The sequence below is a fragment of the Oryctolagus cuniculus genome, chromosome 2, assembly GCF_051225735.1.
Source record: "Oryctolagus cuniculus isolate XC-2025 breed Fujian yellow rabbit chromosome 2, ASM5122573v1, whole genome shotgun sequence".
Classification (NCBI taxonomy): domain Eukaryota; kingdom Metazoa; phylum Chordata; class Mammalia; order Lagomorpha; family Leporidae; genus Oryctolagus; species Oryctolagus cuniculus.
Genome location: NC_142868.1, coordinates 133,571,167 through 133,588,340, shown reverse-complemented (window position 1 = coordinate 133,588,340; position 17,174 = coordinate 133,571,167). Strand labels below are relative to the sequence as shown.

General features: G+C 55.3%; 2 protein-coding genes across 5 annotated transcripts; one reads left to right on the top strand and one right to left on the bottom strand.

The window, feature by feature from the left end:
* Positions 1–4,456: 4,456 nt before the first annotated feature.
* On the top strand, positions 4,457–7,582 carry TLX2 (T cell leukemia homeobox 2). Its single transcript, XM_002709715.6, has 3 exons — positions 4,457–5,537; positions 5,919–6,156; positions 6,283–7,582. Exons 1-3 carry the CDS (start codon positions 5,138–5,140, stop codon positions 6,497–6,499), a joined length of 855 nt encoding a protein of 284 aa, XP_002709761.1. The 5' UTR covers positions 4,457–5,137; the 3' UTR covers positions 6,500–7,582.
* A 588-nt stretch (positions 7,583–8,170) lies between these two features.
* Positions 8,171–17,053, bottom strand: DQX1 (DEAQ-box RNA dependent ATPase 1). Of its 4 annotated transcripts, none has more exons than XM_051836926.3 (12): positions 16,845–17,053; positions 16,255–16,510; positions 15,806–15,999; positions 15,051–15,435; positions 14,525–14,758; positions 14,323–14,422; positions 14,061–14,219; positions 13,785–13,976; positions 10,579–10,698; positions 10,234–10,424; positions 9,379–9,569; positions 8,171–9,166 (listed from the first exon to the last, which is right to left on the bottom strand). In XM_051836926.3, the coding sequence occupies exons 1-12, from the start codon at positions 16,904–16,906 to the stop codon at positions 9,010–9,012; spliced, it is 2,241 nt and encodes a 746-aa protein (XP_051692886.1). In that variant the 5' UTR covers positions 16,907–17,053; the 3' UTR covers positions 8,171–9,009. The 4 variants fall into 4 exon arrangements, with proteins under 4 accessions (XP_051692886.1, XP_051692891.1, XP_089182374.1 ...); XM_051836931.3 differs by having other exon boundaries at positions 14,525–14,541; positions 15,059–15,435; XM_089326248.1 differs by lacking the exon at positions 16,845–17,053 and having other exon boundaries at positions 16,255–16,540.
* Positions 17,054–17,174: the final 121 nt, after the last annotated feature.

Genomic DNA, 17,174 nt, shown 5'->3' with positions numbered 1-17,174 from the left:
GGGGCCAAGAGGTGGGAGGCCGGTGTGTGGGGAGTAGAGACCCCTAGGGACTTGGTAGTGCTCTGACCCCCCCATTCTCCCCCTGCTGCCGGGGATGGGGGGGGGGCAGGCCCTGGTTAATGATGATGATTTAATCATCGGCGCCTGCGGAGGCCTGGGACAGACTAATGCAGAGCAGATGCCGAAGGAGGAGGGGAGGACAGCTAGGACACTGCCGCACGCAGACGCACGCTGGCGGAGAGCGCCTGCAGTAGCATGGGCCCAGCTCCGCGCTTGGGGAGGAGGCAGCAGCCCCAGGGCTTGCACACCACCTCCCTGGGTGTTTACAGTGGGAGTAGGAAGAGGAAAGTTACTGTGCAGTTGCAGATCTGAGGAGACAGCGATCCCGGTAGAGAATCCGGAAAGGCATTCTGGAGAAAGTGGGACTTTGTGCAGGGCCAATTTGGCCAAGGGGGAGTAGGTGGAAGAGTGGTGGAGATGGAGAGGCAGAGTGGAGGGCAGTGACCGGAGGACGGGAAGGCGGTCTAGGCTTGGATTTGAGAGTGGTGATAGAGGAGGCAGGGACTGATGGGACTAGGAGTTCTAGCCTGAGGGCAGTAGGGAGCTGGTGGAGTTTTCTGGAGGGAGAAGATGACTCCAGGAAAGGAACATTTCTGCCCATTTCTCCCCAGCGGCCACAAGTTAGGAAATCAGCGGTTTATTAATCAGCCATCCCTCCCTCCCTGGCCCCAGCCTTCCTCTAAACGACTGCTGTGGCTCCTGGACTGCCTTCCTCGTGTCCATCCTTGGTCCTCTATTAGGCTGCTCTGAACATGGCAGCTCAGCATGATTCTGACAAAACGTGAATTCAAAAAGACGCAGAAGGTCTTCAAAGTGGTGGATATGTTTATTACTGTGATTGTGATGGTTTCCTGGGTGTACACACATGTTAAACTTATTAAAGTGTATATTTTACCTGCAGCTTCTTTGTCAGTTATGCCGTAAGAAAGCTGTTAAAATAAAATTGAAAAAAAAAATCGGGTTGTTTCTCTTTCCTATTTCAAATCTTTCAGCAGCTCCCCTTTCCTATCAGAAGTAGAACCGAAGTCCTTGCAGTGGTCTATGAGGCCCTGCCTAGGAGCCCTGGTGGTTGCATGAACACACAGGGCATGCTCCTTCTGTCTCCCCAACTTGAGCTGCTCAGTTATGCAAGTGACTCCCTCCCCCCTTTCTGCTCTCTACTCCATGTGGCTTCTGTGATTGCTCTAGATAAATAACCCACCCATCTTTCACTTCCTTGCTTTATTTTTCATCTTAGCATTTATTAGCACTCATAGCTTTTATTAGTACTTAACATATTTTTCTAATATATGTTTTTCTAGATTTTCATCTGTCTCTCCCACTAGACTGTAAGCTTCCCAGTGGCAGGGATATATATATATTTTTTCTTGTGTTTACAGCTATAGCTCTCCAGTGCCAGGTGCACAGTAGGTGTTCAATCAAAACTTTCTGAGTGAACACATGGCTGAATCCAGGTGGTGGTGAGGACAGCCTAGATCAGGGTTTCAGCCATGAAATGGACAGGAAGGGCTGCATCTGAAACGTTCCAAAGGGAAGCGTGACAGGCAGAGGTGGCCAGGGCTCTGGTTTGGTAGAGGGTGGATGAGGAGCTTGGGAGGGGAGCATGTCCTCCAGTTTCTTGGACTTAGAGGGCTTCAGGAAAGGCCGGTGGAGCTGGCTAGAAAGACGGGTGAGTGGTGGGGCTCAGGTGTCAGAAACAGGAAAGATGTCCTCAGAATTGTCTGGGTGGGCGTGCAAGTAAAGATTATCAGAATAGATGAAACCTGAGCAGACATAGAGATTCTGAAAGCTGAAGTCTTAGCTCTGAAGAATGATCCTAGTTTGCAGTAAAAGAAAGGAAGTCAGTGGAGGAAAAACAACAGTGACTACGCAGGTCCAAAGCTATAGAATAAGACAATATCACAGAAGCCTAAAGAAAGGGCATTTCCCAAAAATAGCTGGTGGTCAGCAAGGTGAAGCATGCCAGCGAAGTCCTGGAGAAGGGGCACTGGACACTACAACTCTCTGAGAAAGGGCCAGAGTGAAGCTAACTTGCATTCGGTCAAAGCAAGAATAAATGACGAGGAAATGGAGGCAGTGGGTGTGCACAGTAAAAGGGAAAGAAAAACATTTTCTGTGAGAAGAATCAGACCAAGACTTTGCCCAGATGATAAAGATGTGAGATAGTGGGACGCGCACTGACAGGAAGGAAGGGAAGGAATGGGAGCCCAGGCTGGGAGCTTGGCCTCTTCCTGTGAAGGCTGAACGAGTGAAGAGCTGGGGAGGGGGAGCACAAAGACACAGGATGTGGTGGACCCAGCCAACACAGTGCGCCCGAGGGGCGTCGGCCCCTGCCTCCATCATCCACAGGAACTAGCAGGAACCATCCTTTCCCAGAGCATCAGAGAGGTGGAGGCCCCCTGCTCTTGGAATGGGGCATAAGATCTTCAGACAACAGCAAGACGCTCCAGATGTGTATGTGATACTGAGCTCTTGTCCGTTGGGCAATCTCTGGGTGGTGGTGCCATCTGTGCTGAGCTTAGAAGCTAGGGATACCCAGTGAGCCCCCCCCTTTTTTTTTAAATTTTTTTTACCTTTTTCTCATTCACTGATTCATTCAAGGAGGATTATTCAGCTTGGCTGGAGACAGAGCCGGTACCCTCTAGAACTGGGAGAGTGACCGGCAAACTCCTAACCTGCAGACCAGCCCCTTTTCTGTATCTCTTTGCTCTGTTCCCATCGGAGGGACTCCAGCCTCTGAAGGTTTTGCTGGAACAGCAGAGGGTTCATGCTCCCTTGCAAACTTCTTTGACTGCTTAGAAAGGGTTTCTGTGAAAGGGTAGAGGAGGGAATCACCATGTTGTCTGTCGCTTTCACCAGGACCTGCTGTGCCCTTTCAGAAGGGGCTGGGATCAGGGTTGGTGGAAGGCTGCAGAAACTGGATGACAGAGGTGACAAAGGTGGGGGAGGTTGTCACATATATTTAAATTTTTGATTTGTTATACAAGTTTCAAGTATTTCAAGGTTGTCACACATTAATGTTCACTGTATCCCCCAGCCCCCATGGCTGACCCCTTCAAACAGAGGTTTCTGAGAATGCTGGGACGGGGAGGGGGGCAAGGCGGGTTGGGGGGGGGAGCTGATGCCTTAGGGTGAGGAGAGCTCACTTCACTCTCTTCTTTCTCTTCCTGCCCAGATGCCCAATGTCATTCCTGACTCCCAGGAGAAATAAGACCCCCTCACCCTGCCTGAGGCGCCAGGCTGCCAGCCCATCTGCTGGGGAGAAAGGAGGGGCAGAGTCTTTCCCAAGGGATCCTGGAGGATCAGTAGGAAGACCAGTGCTCCACGGAGACCCATGCTCTAGACTTAGACATTTCGGTGAACACGGGAAAGCGGCAGAATGGAGCTGAACACTGGAGTGGGCTGAGGGTGAGGGGCGAGGGCCTGTACAGCTGGGTGGGGTCCTTTGGCCACCAAGGGTTGGAGGCAGGCTGAGCTGCTTTTTGGTGCCCACCAGCTGAGGGATGGTAGGAGGGCCCCCCTCCCCGCGCCCAGTCTCACCGGCTCGGAGGCGCCAGGGCCCCCCCAAGGGCCAGGGCGGGCTGGGGAAGGTAATGTAATTCCGGCCCAGCTAACCCGATTATGGCGGCCTGCACCGGGCAGGGCGGCGGCGGGGGCGGGTCTAAGGCTCAGGGGCCCGCCCGCAGGGGTCCCATCCCGGGGAAGGATGCAGGGTTCACACACTCCCAGCGCCTGGGTCCGCGGCCAAAGGTCACGAGGTCACTGAGCAGCCTGGCTCTTTCCCCACCTCCCTTGTCTGACATGCTCCAGGCATACTTTCTGGGGCTTGGGTGGGGTGCAGACTCCATGGTAAAGGAGGCGGGTGAGAGCCCTTCTGGGCTTCAGCGAGGTCCCACGTGTCGCCTGCGATGATTTTGCCCTCTCACTTTTGAGAGGGAGAGAGTGTGGGAGAAGGCGCAGGATGGAGGGGAGCAGAGCCACGCCTTGGCACCCCTATTCTCCGCACTTTGCAGCTGGGGCCAGAACGCCAGCCCCAAGCCCCTTCACCCCAGGTTGGCCACAGCTGAGCCACCAGTCTTCTTTACTTATTTTAGAAAATCGAAATTGTGAGAAACATAGGGCACCCGTTACTGGCGTGCCGGTACGGAGCTGGGGACCTCACGGAAGAGGCGTGCGGTGCCCTAGGACCATGAGCCCCGAGGAACTGATCCCCGCCCTAGCCCACCGAACGCGCCCTGCCAGCCCTCCCCACACCTGAGCTTTTCCTTGGGCCTCCAGATCGCGGGTCGCCGTTCCCAGCAGCTTCTTACGCAGCCAAGAAGCCACAACGAGATTTGGTTTTAGAGGGTATTTAGGCGGGAGCCACAACGAATCCCAGAGTTGGCGAGCAGGACCCATCGGGAGGTGGAGAGTGGGGGCTGAGGGAGGGGGCACCTGCCGAGGAAGCCGGCAAGGCCGACGAAGCCCAAAGGCGGAGGCCGGCGATGATGGAGGCGCGGTGAGCATCTTGGCTGACTCAGCGGCCGGCCGGGGCTGGGGCCCCTCCCGCGCAGAGCTTGGTCCCTAACAGCCTCGCCCTCCCCCGCCCCGCATAGCCTGACCGGCCAGTCTTCCCCCCCGTGTTTGGCGCAAACAGGCGAGGCGTCCCTTCCCCTTTAACGGCCGGGCCCCGCCCCTGCCCTACCTCCAGCCCCCACTATCCACCCGGGGTGATCTGTCAGTCACTGCCCTTACCGGAGCGGGCCAACCCTCTCCACCCGGGACTTGGACAGCGGCCCGGCAGCCCAGCGTCCATCCGCGCTTCAGCGCCAGCAAGGGAGCTCCTGCCCCCCGCCCAGGCGGTGCTCCCCCCGGGATGCGAGTCCCTGAGTGGACGCCCGGCAGCGGCGGGCACCGGCGCTGTTGCTCCCGGTGCACAGAGATGCTGCTGTTCCGGGGACCCCGGCGCCCCTCCGTGGCGGACCCCGAGGGCCCCTGAGGCCGCCGCCTGGAGCGCATCACCGCTGGGCTCCGGCAGCTGCCCAAGGCACCCTCCCCAACCACCGCACCTCCCTGCAGCCTTTCCAGGCCAAGACCCATGGAGCCGGCGGTACTGGCTCCGCACAACCTCCCGCACCACGAGCCAATCAGCTTTGGCATCGATCAGATCCTGGGCGGCCCAGAACCCCCCGGGGGCAGCCTAGGCTCGGGTCGTTTGAGCCAGAGCCATGGGGAGAGCACAGCGTTCCCGGCCGGATTTCACGGAACCGCCGCGGGTTACGGTCCCACAGGTTCTTTGGCCTCGCTACCCAGCTCCGGAGTGGGCCCGGGAGGCGTGATCCGTGTCCCGGCTCACCGCCCGCTGCCCGTGCCGCCGCCCGCGGGAGGCGCTCCTGCAGTGCCTGGGCCCTCGGGTTTGGGCGGCGCCGGTGGCTTAACGGGACTCACCTTCCCCTGGATGGACAGCGGCCGCCGCTTTGCCAAGGACCGGCTCACGGGTGAGTTTGCTCAACCCCTCCAGCGCCCAGACCGCATTTCCTCTCATCTGCCCCAGCACAAGGAACCGTTCATGGCTCCCCAGGTCGCTCCCGCGGATCCCTCCCCACGCGGATCTCTAGGTCTGCCGACGAGAGGCGATGGGCAGGGAGCTGCCGTCGGTGCCCGCGTCCCCTTCTTCAATCCCACGGTCCGCGCTGCGGGGAGGGGTGGGTGAGGTTGTGGGGGAACGTCGCTCCCTCTCCCCAAGGGAAGGTTGTTTCTCCCGAGGTCCTTTCTCCTCCAGAGGCCTCTGCCGATGAGCCGCCAAGGGACCGGGCGCTCTCTCGGCCACACCGCGGGCACCCTGCAAACCCTGCCCTGCTCTTTCTTTCTCCCGGTAGCTGCGCTCTCGCCCTTCTCCGGGACGCGCCGCATAGGCCACCCCTACCAGAACCGGACCCCGCCGAAGCGGAAGAAGCCGCGCACCTCCTTCTCCCGCTCGCAGGTGCTGGAGCTGGAGCGGCGCTTTCTGCGCCAGAAATACCTGGCCTCGGCAGAGAGAGCCGCACTGGCCAAGGCCTTGCGCATGACCGACGCACAGGTCAAGACATGGTTCCAGAACCGACGCACCAAGTGGCGGTGAGGCTCAGCGTGGGCGCGGGTGCAGGCGCGGGCGGACTGGGGCCGGCGGGCAGGGCCAGGTGGTGGCGGGGCGCGAGGTGGGCCGGGGCTAGCCTGGCTGACCCCGTGTCTCCACCTGCCCAGGCGCCAGACGGCAGAGGAGCGCGAGGCTGAGCGGCACCGTGCGGGCCGCCTGCTCTTGCACCTGCAACAGGACGCGCTCCCGCGGCCCCTGCGGCCACCGCTGCCCCCGGACCCGCTCTGCCTGCATAACTCGTCGCTCTTCGCACTGCAGAACCTGCAGCCTTGGGCCGAGGACAACAAGGTGGCTTCCGTGTCCGGGCTCGCCTCTGTCGTGTGAACTACACCTGACTGGCCGAGCGCTCTTTCCGGACCCAGGCGCTGCGTGCAGAGCTGGGCCCAAGGCAGTGGAACCCGCGGTCGCCGCGCCCACGGTCCCGCGACCGCCGAGCATGTGAGGAGCACAGGCCTTGAGGCTGTCGTCGAGGCCTCTTTCGCCACCGGCAGGTTCCTGGCCGGCGTTGAGCGGGTGCGGGGCGCACTCAGACACGACCTTTCCCGCCATTTTTCGCAACTGCCGTTATTCGGCGGCTGGAACCCCAGGCGCAAGGAGGCGGGACCTACAGGACTGTAGCCAATGAGGTGTGGGGAGGGGGCGGGCTGGCCAATGGGAGCTGCTCTCCTGCGGGACTCCGGACCAGCTGATGAGGGGCCCGGAGTTGGAGTTCCCGCGGGCGTGGGCCGCGCTCGCTGTAGCGCGTGCTGACTGGGTCTGCGCCAAAGGAAACGAGACGCCAGCCGCCGCGGAGTCAGGGAAGAGGTGCCGCAGCTCGAGAGTCTGGCTGCTTCTGCCAGGAACCAGAGGGCTGTCCACACGGGGCGTTTCATCCCTCGACTGTAAAATAAGCGCTAAGGATTTCTTCCTGACCTCGGGCCTCCTGTTGTCCTGTGCGTCTCGCCCGCCGGCCGCTTCCTCCCTCTTGAGCTTCACAACGAGCGTGGGCTGTAGGTGAGACGGGGCTTACACACCCGGCGGCACAGGAAACCTAGAAAGAAAATCTGGCTCTGGCCGTCCACAGGGGCGGAGGGGAGAGGCGGAGATGGTGGCCAGAGTGGAGGTAGGGGGAGCACAGTCTGGCAAATAACTTGCAAGTGGCAAGCCTGAGAAGAATGAGAGAGTTACCAGCTTGGCGATGTGGAGGATGACAAGGATATTGGGAAGACTGAAGAGAGATTGTGGGTGAAACTAAGTGCTAGACTTAGAATAACTTCCGGGAAAGTGCCCCCCCCCCGGAGGGGGATGGGTTGACATCCACGCAGAGGTGGAGATGGAACGATAACAGAATCTCCAAGGGAGGGAGTTCTGCTGACAGAGTTCCAAGGACCAGATCATTCTTTCTGCCAAATTCTACAAACACATATCCCATGTGCAAGATGGTGGGGGATACCAAGGGCAGAGAGGGGGAGGGAACTCCCAGCCAGCAAGAAAGGAAAGCATGATAGCTCTGAAGCTGTAGGAAAAAGGCTTCAGTTTGGGGGTGGCCCCCAGGGCTGCTGGGAAGCTTGTGGTTCAAAATTGGAGGGGATGGTTGCTGAAGACTTCAGGTTTATTTATTTATTTATTTTTAATTTTTTTTTTTTTGACAGGCAGAGTGGACAGTGAGAGAGAGAGAGAGACAGAGAGAAAGGTCTTCCTTTGCCGTTGGTTCACCCTCCAATGGCCACCGCTGCCGGCGCGCTGATCCGAAGCCAGGAGCCAGGTGCTTCTCCTGGTCTCCCATGCGGTGTAGGGCCCAAGCACTTGGGCCATCCTCCACTGCACTCCCTGGCCACAGCAGAGAGCTGGCCTGGAAGAGGGGCAACCGGGACAGAATCCGGCACCCCAACCGGGACTAGAACCCGGTGTGCCGGCGCCGCAAGGCAGAGGATTAGCCTAGTGAGCCGCGGCGCCGGCCAAGACTTCAGGTTTAAAAAGGAGTGGGATTTAAGGTGTATGAGGAAGAAAGATAAGTTTTTTTTAAAAAAAGATTTATTTATTTGAAAGGCAGAGTTACACACAGAGAGAAGGAGAGGCAGAGAGAGAGAGAGAGAGAGGTCTTCCATCTGATGGTCCACTCCCCAGTTGGCCGCATCAGCCAGAGCTGTGCCGATGCGAAGCCAGGAGCCAGGAGCTTCTTCCAGTTCTCTCACGTGGGTGCAGGAGCCCAAGGACTTGGGCCATCATCCACTGCTTTCCCAGGCACTCTATCTGGCACCCATATGGATACAGGTGGCAGCTTTACCTGCTACGCCACAGCGCCTGCCCCCAGAAAGGGAAGGTCTTGTCTGATTGCACTAGCACTCCCATTCCTCCTCCCCTGGAGGCTGGAGTGCTGTGTGACAGAGGGAAGAGGCGGGGCCAGAAAGCTGTCTCCTACTCTGTGCTAGAGACATGTCAGTCCCAGCATGAAGGCCCCAAGGTAGACACCAGGCATGTGTGGTGGCAGCTGTAGGAGCTGGCCCTGGATCTTTGCTACAGAGTCATTGCTGACTCATGGATGTTGCCCAAGTACATGGTGTTGTAGAACAATTCAAATTTTGGCATCTTTTATGGACCAAGCGCAGAAGATGGAGGAATGGGGAGCAGGTCTGTAATCAATGGGAGTCTAAGGGAAGGGTCCTACTCTGTACAGACAGTGGCTGATCCCATTCCCTCCACTCCCAGCCCACCATATCTTAGGGCTCAGGCCCCAGGATTTACATTTCACCCTAACCTTTGGGCTTCTAAATCTGGCCAATGGCCTCATGGTTAGTCCAGGGGAGGATCTAATGGCACAAGATGAGTTCAACAGGGTTCCACAGGCAGGCAGGTCACTGCAGGACACAGGCATCTCTGAACTCCTTGGTGGGGGAGGGTCCACTTCCTGCTGATGAATCTGCCATTTCTTCTCTCAGCTGGTTCAGCAGGTCTCTACTCTCACTGGCGGGCAAGTTACTCAGGAAGTATGGGGGCGCCAACTCCACCAGCCTGACAGACAGAGTCATAATTAGATGATTTGTGTCATCTCTTACAATGTAGACTTGAACTTCTTGCCACCTCTTCCTCAAACCCTCTCTCCTTCACCATATGCTACTACAAACTACTAAGAAACCACCCTTCTTAAGTGCCTCTCATTCCCCAGCCTTAATTTTGGCCTCAAGAAGAGGGGTGGGCAGTGTAGCAGGGTGTCAGGAACTCACATCTGTGGTTGAATCTCAGAAACAATGGAAAGGCAGTTGTCTTTGGATATGGAGAAAGTGTGATATAGCACCCAGGGTGGGGGTCTGGCAGGAGCCCGGCGATTTCGGTAGCAGCAGTATGAGGAGAGTTGGGCCACATGCTTGTGTGTTAGCAGTAGGTAATTTCCAGTCCCATCTGTGTCTCGGGCCACCTTATTGAAAAACAAAGGTAGTGTAGGAATAAGTAAAGGGAAGAGGCACCAGCAGAAAAAAGAAAAGTGGGCTGAAAGGAATTAGCAAGGAAGGTGTGTAAGTTTTAAAGGGAAAGCATTACTTCTAGGTGTAGTAGGTCTGGTCCCTACTATATCATACACTATTTCCCATGGCCCCTTGTACCTCAAAGCCTCAAAGGAAAAGTCCCTCCTGGTCTAAGGGATTTAAAAAATATATACTGATTTATATTTCTGAAAGATGAGAGAGAGAGAGAGAGAGAGAGAGAGAGAGAGATTGAGATTGATTCTATTCACTGTATCATTCCCCAGATGGCCACAACAGCCAGGTCTGAGCCACGCTCAGGAGCTAGGCTCTGAAACCAGGAGCCAGGAACTCCATCAGGGTCTTGCATGTGGGTGGCAGAGGCCCAATTATTTGGGCCATTTTCTGCTGCTTTTTCAGGTGAATTAGCAAGGAGTTGGATCAGAAGCAGAGCAGTTGGGACTCCAACCGGCACTCTAGTATGGGATGCCATGGGTGGCTTAACCACAGTGCCAGCCCCCTAAAGGGTACTTTGAATGGTCACTTGGACCCAGGTTTTAGAGGTGGCACAGTAATATTTGTTCCCTCTGCCTTTTGCTCCTTTTGTCACCCCTTTATCACCTGAAGGAAGTATCCCGACAGCAGTGCTTTCTGAAGGTCTCTGCGATTCTGCTCAGAGCCGAAGGCTGGTTGGGACAAGGGAAGTTCAATTCGCTGCATAAGTTCTAGGAGCTCTTCCCGAAGTTTACGGGCTCGGCATAATGCTGCCCAGTTTAGACCCCGAGCCTGGCACCAGGCCTCATCTGCTCCACCTACGAGAGGAAAGGGACCAGCCACAACTATGACCATTGAGACCCCTGGAAGAACCCAACCCTTGACCAAAGAGCCCAGAGGGCTGTTAGCTGAGGCATGCTGTTCCCCTTGAGATCTAGAATTCCATAAGAGAATGCAGAGTGGGCCACTCACTTTGTATAAAGGCTTCATACACCTGGATCAAAGAGCTGTGGTCACCATCTGCATGTTCCAAGGCCCGACGCAGGGCAGCTTCTTCTGCACAGAGTGGTGGACGGGTAAACCCAGGGGCGGCTGAAGACGGGAGAGAGGAAGGCAGTTTTGGGGAATGAGAAGGGGTAGTAATATTGGTGGAATGTTGAAAAGGTAGAAATAGGCCGGCGCCGCGGCTCACTAGGCTAATCCTCTGCCTTGCGGCGCCGGCACACCGGATTCTAGTCCCGGTTGGGGCGCCGGATTCTGTCCCGGTTGCCCCTCTTCCATGCCAGCTCTCTGCTGTGGCCAGGGAGTGCAGTGGAGGATGGCCCAGGTGCTTGGGCCCTGCACCCCATGGGAGACCAGGAAAAGCACCTGGCTCCTGGCTCCTGCCATCGGATCAGCGCGGTGCGCCGGCCGCAGCGCGCCGGCCGCGCCGGCCATTGGAGGGTGAACCAACGGCAAAGGAAGACCTTTCTCCCGGTCTCTCTCTCTCACTGTCCACTCTGCCTGTCAAAAAAAAAAAAAAAAAAGAAAAGGTAGAAATATCCATTTGGGAATTTATTCAAAAAACATCAATAACTTCTAGGTGCTATGCACTGTATTAGACACCGAGGATAAATACAGTTAGCCCTCCATATCTGTGTGTTCCACATTTGTGGATTTAATAAAACACAGATTGAAAATACTTGGAAAAACTTTTTTTTTTTTTTTTTTGACAGGCAGAGTGGACAGTGAGAGAGAGAGACGGAGAGAAAGGTCTTCCTTTGCCGTTGGTTCACCCTCCAATGGCCGCTGCGGCCGGCGCACTGATCCGATGGCAGGAGCCAGGTGCTTCTCCTGGTCTGCCATGGGGTGCAGGGCCCAAGCACTTGGGCCATCCTCCACTGCACTCCCTGGCCACAGCAGAGAGCTGGCCTGGAAGAGGGGCAACCGGGACAGAATCCGGCACCCCGACCAGGACTAGAACCTGGTGTGCCGGCGCCGCAAGGCGGAGGATTAGCTTAGTGAGCCGCGGCGCCGGCCTGGAAAAACTTTGTACTGAACATGAACAGATTTTTTTCCTTGTCGTCCCCTAAACAGTATAACAACTATCTCTTAAGCAGTATAACAACTATTTAGATAGCATTTATATTGTATTAGGTATTACAGAGGCTTTAAAAGTCCTTAGAAAGTTTGCAAGTTTTTAACTTTTTAATTGTAATTTTATTTGAGAGGCTAAGAGAGAGAACGAGAGAGAGAGACAGAGTAAACAAGAATACAAGAGCTCTCCCACCTGTTGGTTTACTTCCCAAATGCACACAACGACCTGGACTGGACCATGGCAGGGCTAGGAACTGGGAACTCCCATGTGGGTGGCAGGGACCCAATTACCTGCCTCCCAGAGTCTGCATTAGCAGGAAGTTGCAGTCAGCAGCCAGTACTGAGAATTAAACCCAGATACTCTGACATGAGACATGGGCATCTTCACTGCTAGGCTAAATGTCCACCCCTATACCATATTTTCATTCCATTTTCCATGAGCTTTTTGAAGTCCCTTGTATAAATAATCTAGAGATGATTTAAGGTATATAAGAGGATAGATTATGTGCAAACACTCTGCCATTTTATATAAGGGACTTGCAGAACTGCAGATTTTGTAAGAGGTCCTGGAACCAATCCCCCTCAGGTACCAAGGATGATAGTAAGTGAAAGACAGTCTCTGCCACCCAGGAGAGTAGAGTCTGGTGGGAAAGAACAAGAAGGAAGCAGCTTTATAAGCATGATGGGGATGTGCATGTAGTATTCTAGAAATTAAGAGTAGGGCACCTAAACCCAAGCTTTGCATGGTGGGGATGACAGTGAGGTGGCAACAGTTTTTGAAGTTTGAATGAGCTGAGTGGAGAAGGGGCAGGGAGAATATTCTAGACTGCGGGAAGAGCATGGTATAAAAGCTGATGGCATGGCATAGTTGAGGAATGGCTAACTACCTGGTATGGGTGGAGGGAATGACAGGTGACAGAATGGCAGGGGATAAAGCTGGAGAGGAAGGTATAGGCCAGGTCATGAGAGGCTGGGTGTGCTGTGTAATGGAGTTTACAACCCGTCTTGAAGGGTTTTAAGTCAGAGAGTCCGTGGTTTTGGAAATATTCCTGTGACTAGTTAGATTACTGAAGGAAACCAGCTGAGCAGTGACGAGGAGTATTGTTGGCACTGGCAGTATATGGAGAGAGGCAGATGGATTTTTAAACACATTTAGAAGATAAACATGGAAGAACCTGGAGAAAGATTAGTCTAGAATGATGGGTAGTAGACCAGCAGAGATGATGGTATTATCTGATGCTGAGGATCGAGAGACAGTAAGATTTTGGAATGTGGTAATGGGGTAGTTTAATACAGTGCATGAGTTCAGTTTTGAGTTGAGGTGCTATGAACTATTCTGGTAGAAATGTTGGCGATCTCTCTCTCTCTTCCCCTCTCTCCCTCTTCCTCTCCTTATCCTACCCCCACCAGAAGAAGGGTCTACAAATAGCTTACAAAGTACAGGTTTGAAAATTTTAAGTATAAAGGTAGCACTTTAAGTTATGGGTGTGGATTAACTTGCTCAGAGAGTTGAGGGAACAAGAAGAGCGAAGGGCCAAGGTTAGAGCCGTGAAGACCAAGTTAAAACGGACAAGCAGAATGATGAAGAACCCAAGGCAGAGATTAAGGGAATGCCCAGGGTAGGATGAAAACCAAGGGAGGGGGCATCACAGAGGCTGGGGAGGAGACAGTTTCAACGTAGGAGCAGTCAGCACTCTCAAATGTATAGAAACTATGAATAAGGGCCAACAGGGCATTTAGATGAGGTACCTGGGAGGTCACTGGCGACCTGAAAGCCATTTAAGTGGTATGTGGGCCTGAAGCTGGAATGCAGCGAGGGAGCAACACACTGGATACGGTGTGTGTGTGTGTGTGTGTGTGTGTCACAGATCATTCTGTGTAGCTCGAGGAGATGAAAGGGTTTAAGAAGAGGGGTGTGTGTTTTAGTAACAACAGCTAGGAGAGATTTAGGCCTACTGAGGGGGAGGAAACATCAGGGAAAAAGGCTAAACAGAGGGAAAGATGATTAAAACTTCGTTCTCTAGGCTCTGTGAGGGGTGGGGACTGGAGCAGAGGGGAAAAGGCTGGCCACAAAGCTATTAGTTTATAGCAGAGATTTATACCAGTGAGCATGGCGGCGAGGGTAAGCATCTCATCCACACAATCAAACTCGCAGGAGGCCAGCAGTGCTTTGGCCAGCTCAGGGGGCAGGGGAAACTCTGATAGGACGACTCCCAGGTCTGACAGGTCGCCATCGTCATCCAGGGCTGCCAGGTAGTCTAGGTCTTCCAGGGCCTGCATCAGCGCTTCTGGAGCTAGTGAGGAAACAGGGCTTTGAGGGCGTGAGGTCTCAGAACTGAGCGGTCACACCGCAGCCCCTGGGCAGGCCGGCTGCTCACCAGGCCGGTCCAGGAAGCGCCACTCTCCTGGCTCTGCAATCTGTCTCCTCTTCAGTAGTAACACCAGGGGGCTCAGATTCTCCTCCCACACCCTGGGTTGGGGCAGTGGGGGAGCCTCTAGGTCTAGGAAGGACTTGGGATACAGGCAGAGGCAGGATCCTGGGGGGAGAAAGACTTGGGAAAGAAGCCACTGTAGACGTCTCAGGCCTGCACGCAGGGGACTCTTCTAGTGCTTGACCTCGGCAAGGGCAGCGGCTCTTACCTGAGGAGAACCCTCTTGCCCGCCGTTGTCTTGCCTCAGCCTGGCACCTGCTGATTGGCCTCAACACTTGGGATTCTGCTCGGATCCGAGGATTGTAAACCTGTTGCCCGCCCCCAACCAAGTCCAGGACAGATCAGGGTGGGCCGTTTCCAGCTTTAGCCCTGGCCTCCCCCCCCGCCGCCCCCATCTCTTTCTCACTCACACTTCGAAGCTCCAGTCCTGAGTCAATGACATGGCGGATGGAAGGGAGGGAGAAGGAGAAGTCAGCCAGCCAGTGAGTGACCACCACTTTTCGGGCGCCTGTGTCTACATCCTCGTATACAGCCTGAACGGCTTGACCACAGCCTGGGTGAAGGGGTAGCACCCGCGGTGGAGGCCCTGGGAGAGCCAGGGACCCCACCTCCTTGGACAAGGATTCACAGCACAGGGCTATTTCCTGAGGAGAGGGGGAGGGGCATTAGGGCAGTAGTCACTTTTTAGGGGTCACAGACCCTTTGAAAAGTTAACCCTCCACTCTAAAAAATGCACATAAAGTTGGGGGCGCTATAACTTCAGGGGTTCATTGAGCTGTAAATACCTGCATCAGAGGAATCAGGAAGTGGGTGGTAGGACCTCTTTATCCTGCCTTTGTGGAGTTTTCCCCCAGGATCCCAGATCCCAACCACTCCACTGCCCCCCCCACCCACCCACCCATACTCCAGCACAGGAAAGCAGTATGCACAGAGTACCTCCTCACCAGGCAGGTACACTAACACGTCTCCTGGAGCCTCCTTCTGACACAACTCGAGCACAGCGTGGCAGGCAGCTTCCACCAGATCAGTAGGCGCAGTGCCCCTGAAGACAGGAGTGGGACTCCCACCAGGGTCTCTGGGTACGTGCACAGTAGGAGGATTGCCCCAAAAGGCTTGCAGCTTAGGCTCAAGGGCTGGGTCGGTAACCACAACCACTCTAGGGTCCCCTGGAAGATTTCCCAGCCTGGCATCTCGCAGGAGCCCCTGCAGTGAGTCTGAAGCCACCGACCGCTCCTGAGCCTCATCCAGCACCAGCACACCCCAGGCTCCAGGCCCCCGGGTTGAGGCCACCTCCTGCAGAAGCAGTCTGTCCCAGCAGAACCTGTAGACATTGGTAGTGGGCAGGGGAGTCAGTGTGGATACTGACCAGCCTGAGAAGTCCAGGGGAACTTCTCAAGGGACTTGGGTTTTGTTACTGAAAGTCAGAAAAAGATTCTGTGACTGTCTGTGGACCCATGACTGTGACTCCCTAACCCCAGAGCTGAACTCCAGCTGGGAAGCGCGATTCGCATGATGGGGATGAGGTTCACTATCTGAGGCACTTGGCTGGAGTTCAAGGGCTTAGTTTAACAGTTGCACTGTGCATGATTTAAAGGGTGAGCTGGGCTGGGGAGGGTATGGTGAGAAAAGGGGGTGAGATTTTCACGTGGTGACGGGGATTAGGTTCCGGTCAGGCCTGTGGAGGACCCCACCTGAGCAGGGTCTCAGGCCCTGTGCAGTCCTCCTGGGGGATGCTGTATCCAACCTCATGACCCAGGGTCAGGTCCATCTCATCAGCAACCCGCACAGCCAGGCTCAGGGCTGCCAGAGGGTAAGGCTGAGCAACGGTAACCTGGCCCTTCTGGAATCCCCTGGCCAACGCAAACTCTGCACACCACTGAGGGATCTGGGGTAGGGCAGGAAGGACAACCAGTCAGGGCAATGTAGGACTTCAGTCAGAGGTGCTGAGCAAACAATGGCCTTTAATGTTTCCTTGTTTGTGAAATCCCTGGGCTTTTCACCAGCCTTCTGGGACCGGCTTAACCCTTTGCCCACCTCCCCCTTAACCCAACATAGCTCAGTCCACCCACCCCACCCCTTGCCCAGGGAAAAGCCAATTCCGTAGTCCCTCCCTTTGGCCACTCCCAGAATCTCCCCCCACCTGGGTGCTTTTGCCCGAGCCAGGCTCCCCAGACACCAGCACCACTCCAGTGGGGCTACTCTCCAACTGCTCCAAGAATTTAAAGCGAGCAGCCCAAATGGGCAATGCTCGGCGCCGCTCAAGGAGCTCGTAGTAGTGGGAAGAGAAGGGCAGCCCATCAAAGGGATTCACAGCCAGTTCAGAGTCCCCAGGACTCGGGCCAGATTCTTCTGTCAGCCCCAGAGGCTGAGAGGCCATGGTAGCTGTTCGGCAGGACCTATAGGAGTCAGGACAGCCAGTAAGGTCCCATATTTGGTGAATTACCATACCACCTTCCCACCTTGGTCCTGATCCCTAAGCTCTACCCTCAGGTAACAATGCCCTGGGGTCCAGCCTTTCCAGTTGGCCAGGAAGCAGCACTGGGTTTTTATAAGGGACTTTCCCCCTATTGTCAGGCGGTAGAAAGCTTGTGACCAGCACTGGGGTCCTTCCGGGCAGCAAGAATTAAGAGACCCAATGACCTATGGGAAGGTCCCAAGGGGACAAGGATAAATAAGGGAAGGAACAGGAAGGGGTGGGAAGGACAGGCCACAAAAATTCTGGATTCAAACCTGCTTGCAGCTCTGAGACGTGTCAGGATGGCAGCTGGTTCCAGACACACCCAGCCAGTCATTACCAACCCTGACCCAGCAAAGTACAAAGGTAAATTCCGGCTCCGCCCTGGGGCTAGGCTCACACTCTTAATCTTGAAACTTGCTTTGGGGGTGGGGCCATTTGCTCCACTTTATTTAACTTAGCAGTCTATGGAAAATAGGCTGCAGCCACCATACTGAGCATGTGTGACCTGGCAGATGTTGTGTATTGTGCTTGAGAAAGGCATTCTGGGGTTTGTAGTTTTGCGGCAGCGGCTTCACAAACTTGAACTGAACACCCAAGTTGGG